Below are 6,000 nucleotides of genomic sequence, written 5' to 3' on the forward strand. Positions count from 1 at the left end.
CCATATGACTTTTGGTGTCATATAGCAGTTCCTTACCGCAGCTCGTCTGTACCCTCCACATTGAAGGTATGTGTCACAAATACTTTCTATAACAAAATTGGTGTGGCATCTGGCACGAAGTACTAATATAGGGAGGGGGAGTACAGGTGGGATTACCCCCTGTTAAAGGAATAAATGGAAGGTAGCAAAGGTTAGGTTTGGATTTTGGGTTCGCATGATACCCTGATTGTGGGACTTCGTCTCTGGAGGGGACGTTGCTCTTGCTAACAAATATCCGTACATATCGAGGTGAAGACAATGTCTGCCTGGGGGCGTTGGGGGGCAGAGCCTCGGGCGCCCAGTCATAATTTAGATCGTTGAATATCGTTTACGAACAGGAGTTGGGGCGAGTGCATCCGTACTGTAAAAAGAATGCCCATTTATGAAACAATATAGGGGTTGTGCAGAAGAAGACATTAGTAACTAACTAATAAACATTGAGCCCATATGAAGGTAGACATATATAAATATTGTATTTTTTAAAGTAACTGAAATAACATTACCACATAGATGATGAATAACAAACTGTGTCTCAAAGGGTATGCGGGTGCTGTTGCTAATAACACTCACCTGTTACTCTGTTTCAGTCGGCCAGTCTAACTTACAGTAAGAAGATGCGGACCGTGTTTCTGATGTCGGTCTGGGGCGGGATACTCAAAACAGTTTACAATGTTGTATCTCACATCGGAGCAGTTACAATGTTGTAACTCCTCCGAGGGCCATACTCGAAACAAAAATAGCCGCCATGTTATGACGTCACACATTGTAAAGTACCTTGTAAGTTACAACTGCTCGGGAGCTCTTGTAAGCGTTTCAAACCGGATATAGTGATTGTTTATATCTCGATTGCATAGTCGTCACAACTTATATAGCCTTTATTTGACTACACACTGCCGTTTTATATATTTAATACACCGGAAAATCTAGATATTCAGTGTTTTCTTTGCCTTCTTTACTTAATTGTTGTGATTTAAACATATTGCAAGTGCTAACAGTGTTGACAGACGACACACCCAATGTGGAGTGGGTGGCTGCTTATTTTCATGATCGAGCTTTACAGCATGAAAGACATTATAGGAACCCCTTTGCATGTTAATGATAACCAGTTACTGCGGTACTACGGATTTCCAAGACATGACATTTTGAGGCTCTGTGAGGTGTTGGACCTATACTCAGGAAGAACTAGGTTACATACATACTACCACATCCTGGAAGTAGTGATTTTACTTCTCCATTTTTTTTTTTTTTTTTTTTTTTTTTGTATGAATAATTGTATACTTGAACTATTTTTATTGATGGAACTCTTATCAATGCACATTCAAATTGAATAAGTAGTAGTTTGAATATGCAAGAAGAAATAACTGTTATTCAAGATCTAGGGTAATTATAATCAAGCATTAAAAAGTAAAACTTTATTTCAGACTGTGATTATAAAAATATAAGACTGGTAAGAAAAATACCATAATGATACATCACAAAAATAATATGAAAGTATCTACACATACATACAAAGCAATACTGCTCAAAAGTACAAAATGTAAGTTACATATTTTTGTCATGGTGCTTTATGACCACAAGACAGACCACAACCAAAGTTGGGTTGCCTTAGAAGTGAAATAAACAAAAATCTATGGAAGCAAGTAATTTCAGACATATAAATATACAAATAAAGAAATATAACATTTTTAAAATACGAGTAAAGCTGTCCCTCAAAGCTTAATTACTACCGTTATGTTAACCATAAATATTAGAATAGCAATAAGTATATATTTGCTTTCTTCCTCAGCCTACAACATCAAAACCAGAAAAATAAATTAAACTTAAATACAGCTCTGTCTTAGTATCAACAAATAAAATCAATCTTAATTGACAGCACCAGAACTATTATAGTTTAACTTTATTATTGCCATGTGTAAACAACAAAAATGTGTTACTTCCTTAACCTAAAAGGAAAATATATAACCTATGCAGAAACCAAACAGTGCACCTGTCAGAATTTTGAAAAAAAATGAAAATCATTTTTTTCCTAAAAAAATAATAAGATCCTGAATTCCCTCCCTATAAAAATATGATTCTTCCAAACTGGATAAAATGGTCTTAACCTATATCATAAAACCAAAATACAATTTTCACAACCTCAGTGCAAACATTAATGCGAACAAAAAATAAATAATATATAATGGATTTTTGCCTTAGTCTGTACTAAAGAAATAAAGGAACTCCGAAATAAAGACTTATTTTAGACTTAGTCTCTCAAGCAATAACTTAACATTATGACTTTTTTAAATGTACAAATGCCTATCACAAATTAATGTCAACTGTGTACTATAAATGGGTAGATTAAGACTAGAATTGAATGGGAGAAAAACTAAAATATTTCATCATTTGATAAAAATAAGAACTTATGCCTTATCTTTTATAACACCAGCAATTGTGTGTAATGCTGATGCAATGTCTTTTACTGAACTTAAAAGCTGTTTCAAGTGAATTTCTATATTTGCTTGTATCTGAAGCATGTCAGGCAAAATTCTCCTTTCTTCTGATCTGCTATGACCATGCCTGCTACCTCCATCCTGAGCGTCACTGTCTTCTATTAAAAAGGGAGGTAATTCTGAAGAGTAAGTGTGGTCCATTGACACAATGGATATTGTCATTTCTTGCTCCTCTGGAGTGCCCTCATCCAATGTTACAACAACTTTCGAGTCTGTTATGACCTGAGATGCTATCCCAGATGGCCCAGGAGTTGGTTCTGCAACATCTAAAAAATGCAAATCTATATTTTAATTTTTATAATATACATTTCTTGAGTCTGATAAGACAACACATGTATTATACTCCTAAACCGACATATATCAGCATACAAATCATTTTATGCCTGAGTAAGCAATGTTAAATCCAATATTATAATTGTGTTATGATGTGATCTGAATTATTAAGCTGATATTTATTTATGTATGATTCGCAAGTTGATGAGTCAAGTTTGCTATTTTTAATTAAGTTAAAAAATAAATATCTATTAGAATACATTTATGAAGTTGATTTAAGAAATGACTATTCCTATGTATTAAAAACTAATAATAATAATGCAAAACGAATAAGATCCGACATGTAATACTGCTATTATTTACTTGATGAGTCATATTTATTTTATTTACTTCAAAAAATCCATCCATTAGACTACATCTGTGAAGGTTGATCATATGGTGAAAATTGTTCTTATAATTGTAGATGTTTCAGGAAATAAGTTATTTTTTAAAACCAATAAACACTTAGAAACTAAATAATACCAAACAATTAAGATTATACATTTAATATAACCATTCTTTATGCTATATTGTTGGCGTTTGTTTAATCAAATTTCTAGATTTTTGCATATAAGGGAACTACATAGGCAATTACTAAGATATTTCTACATTCTATTTTCTTTATGACAATATGCTTTATCTCCATATTGTGTTATGCATCAGTGAGTGTACTATCATATTGTACTTGATATTACCCTTACATTACCTTGAGTAACTATGTCATGGATATTAAAAAAATATCCATGACATGATATAGATAATAAAAAATAAAAAAAATGTGGTACTCACTCCTACTTCAACTATTCTGTGACAAGAATATAAAGTTATTATATGACATGTACTGTTTTTCCCTTACTCTAACTATAAAGGATAAGTTTCAAGCACTTGTGACTAATTTCAACAACTCATGTTGACGGTACCTTAAGAATGTACAGAACAAAATTTACTTTTGAAATCTTACCTGTTCCTCCCATGTGTTTTTCCTCTTGTGCTGCCTTTTTTCCAAGCTGCTCTTAGGTCTGTGAACTTCCTACGCCCTGCATTCACATTCCTCGGTACGCGAGCGACAAGACTCACTTCCTTAGTCACACTCTCCTAGGCGTTATTTTTCACTTGTGCGATTATTCTGTTATCTGATTTACCCAGAACCACATTCTTCTTCGTTGTCACAGCTTCTATTAAAGCCAACATCTCTTCGTCTGAGAAATTTGGCCTTCTTTTCTTTTGAGTTGGACCTTCCATGGCGTTGTTTACCTTTGGTGTAGCACGGTGATAAAACAGCTGAGATTTGTGGCTTCTCATTGGCTGTTACGTCTACGAGGCTGACTGCTGATTGGTCAATCACCTACCGATGTGCCCTCTCTTGGCAGCCTAGGGAATTAACTTACGATGTTGACATTAGCCTTACAATGTGCTTACAACATTGTAATTTTTTTTTGAGTATGGGTCACTTACAATGTTGTAAGGAGTTCGTAAGTTACAATGTTGTAAGGCGGTTACAACGTCCTCGACCTTGTAACTTACGGGTTGTTTTGAGTATCCGGCCCCTGGATTGCTACGCTGTCGACGGCGCAGCAGCAGAAAGCCACAACGCTCACAGAGCCCTTGGTGGAGGTGCATCTCCAGCAGGGCGTGATCGCTGGGGCCCAGTCAGAGGCGGGAAACAGGAGGGTCTTCTATAGCTTCAAGACCATTCCCTTCGCCGAGCCTCCTGTTGGGGACCTAAGGTTTAGGGTGAGTTATCTGGCGGTTTACTGGGAGTAGCTTCTCTTCCCTTGTTAGTAGAAATAACATATACATAGGGTTGTTATATATGTCTAATGCCTATTGAACTTTATCATATAGAGGGATTAATATAATATGAATAATACCGTGCCCTTCTTCGCAAGGACCCTGTTCCTGCAGGGCCATGGGCAGGAATAAGAAATGGATCCATCGCCACACCGAAATGCCCACAGTTGGGCGATTCTGTTGTTGAGGGGGAGGAAGACTGTCTCTATCTCTCCGTATACACGCCTCGAGTAAGCCTTAATAGGTCTTATAAAGCAGCTAATACACAATTATGTCAGTCCAGTATCTACATCGATCAAAAGATATTTTAAAACTCAATTGTATGTCACTGGAACACATAATGAACTAAAGAAATACTGAAATTCAAAAGCCCATTTTCTCTTAGTGTAAAGGATAAAAGGATAACTGATTTGTTCGACAACACTGCCCGCTCTCAATTCCCAGCTTATCTCCCTGATCGCTTTCCCAGCCTTACGCGTCGGACTTGCCTGTCATGGTATGGATTCACGGCGGAAGATTCACGCAAGGTCATGGCGAGGTTTTCGGGCCCCTTCCTCTCCTCACGAAGGATGTGGTCCTCGTGGTCCTACAGTACCGCCTGGCCACGCTGGGTAGGTATTCTTAAATAGGCCTAGTGACTTTCGATAGGCCGAGCGAGAAGATTCTGAGCTTCGGTTGCCATGTTCTTTGTGCATCTGTCTCGATTGATTCTACTGTTTCACTTGAACAGTAATGATTCGTGTTCCTGTAACCGCTGTGAACTTGCAGGATTCTTATCGACTGAGGACAGTGAGCTGCCTGGCAACCTAGGACTCAAGGACCAAACGATGGCTCTCCTGTGGGTGCAAGACAACATCCGTGACCTCGGCGGAGACCCGGGCAAGGTCACCCTCTTCGGGGAAAGTGCCGGTGCAGCGGCAGTGCATTTTCACGTCTTGTCTCCCATGTCTTTAGGTGAAGCTGACGTCGGGGCATTCCTTAATAGGGGGATGTGAACGTAAGTTGGGGATATGCGCGTCCAAAGATGTTTGCGATTTTTTTTCAAACTTTTATCTATATTCGTGTTAATGCACTACAGTCGTGGGGTAGAGTGTATGGAGATGATCATATCGATGTGTTTAAGCTATAAATTAAATCTTAAACCAAGTATTTTAATAAACGCATTCTCGGGCATCTAGTCTGAGAACACCTTTGGACACACATACTTTTGATTAAAGCGAATGAGTAGCAGAACACTTTATTGTTGACTTAATGATAAAAAAAACCTAGTGTTCTTGTCTCTTCATTGAGTAAGCCTTTTTTGTGTATAGTGTGTTTTCTGTTATGTATCTTTTAGTTTGAATCCTCTTTCTTAACCTAACATACG

At 37.2% G+C, this 6,000-nt stretch overlaps 2 protein-coding genes across 2 annotated transcripts in view; one reads left to right on the forward strand and one right to left on the reverse strand.

Moving 5' to 3' along the window:
• Positions 1-1,436: 1,436 nt before the first annotated feature.
• Positions 1,437-4,423, reverse strand: LOC125038728. Its single transcript, XM_047632297.1, has 2 exons — positions 3,805-4,423; positions 1,437-2,797 (listed from the first exon to the last, which is right to left on the reverse strand). The coding sequence occupies exons 1-2, from the start codon at positions 3,815-3,817 to the stop codon at positions 2,442-2,444; spliced, it is 369 nt and encodes a 122-aa protein (XP_047488253.1). The 5' UTR covers positions 3,818-4,423; the 3' UTR covers positions 1,437-2,441.
• Positions 4,233-6,000, forward strand: part of LOC125038500 (putative inactive carboxylesterase 4) — an 8,591-nt gene continuing 6,823 nt past the window's right edge. The window contains exons 1-5 of the mRNA XM_047631977.1: positions 4,233-4,254; positions 4,381-4,577; positions 4,733-4,864; positions 5,104-5,245; positions 5,403-5,588. Coding sequence (XP_047487933.1) covers positions 4,233-4,254; positions 4,381-4,577; positions 4,733-4,864; positions 5,104-5,245; positions 5,403-5,588 — 679 coding nt within the window. The remainder of the gene's footprint in view (positions 4,255-4,380; positions 4,578-4,732; positions 4,865-5,103; positions 5,246-5,402; positions 5,589-6,000) is intronic.

The sequence above is a fragment of the Penaeus chinensis genome, chromosome 25 (assembly GCF_019202785.1).
Source record: "Penaeus chinensis breed Huanghai No. 1 chromosome 25, ASM1920278v2, whole genome shotgun sequence".
Classification (NCBI taxonomy): domain Eukaryota; kingdom Metazoa; phylum Arthropoda; class Malacostraca; order Decapoda; family Penaeidae; genus Penaeus; species Penaeus chinensis.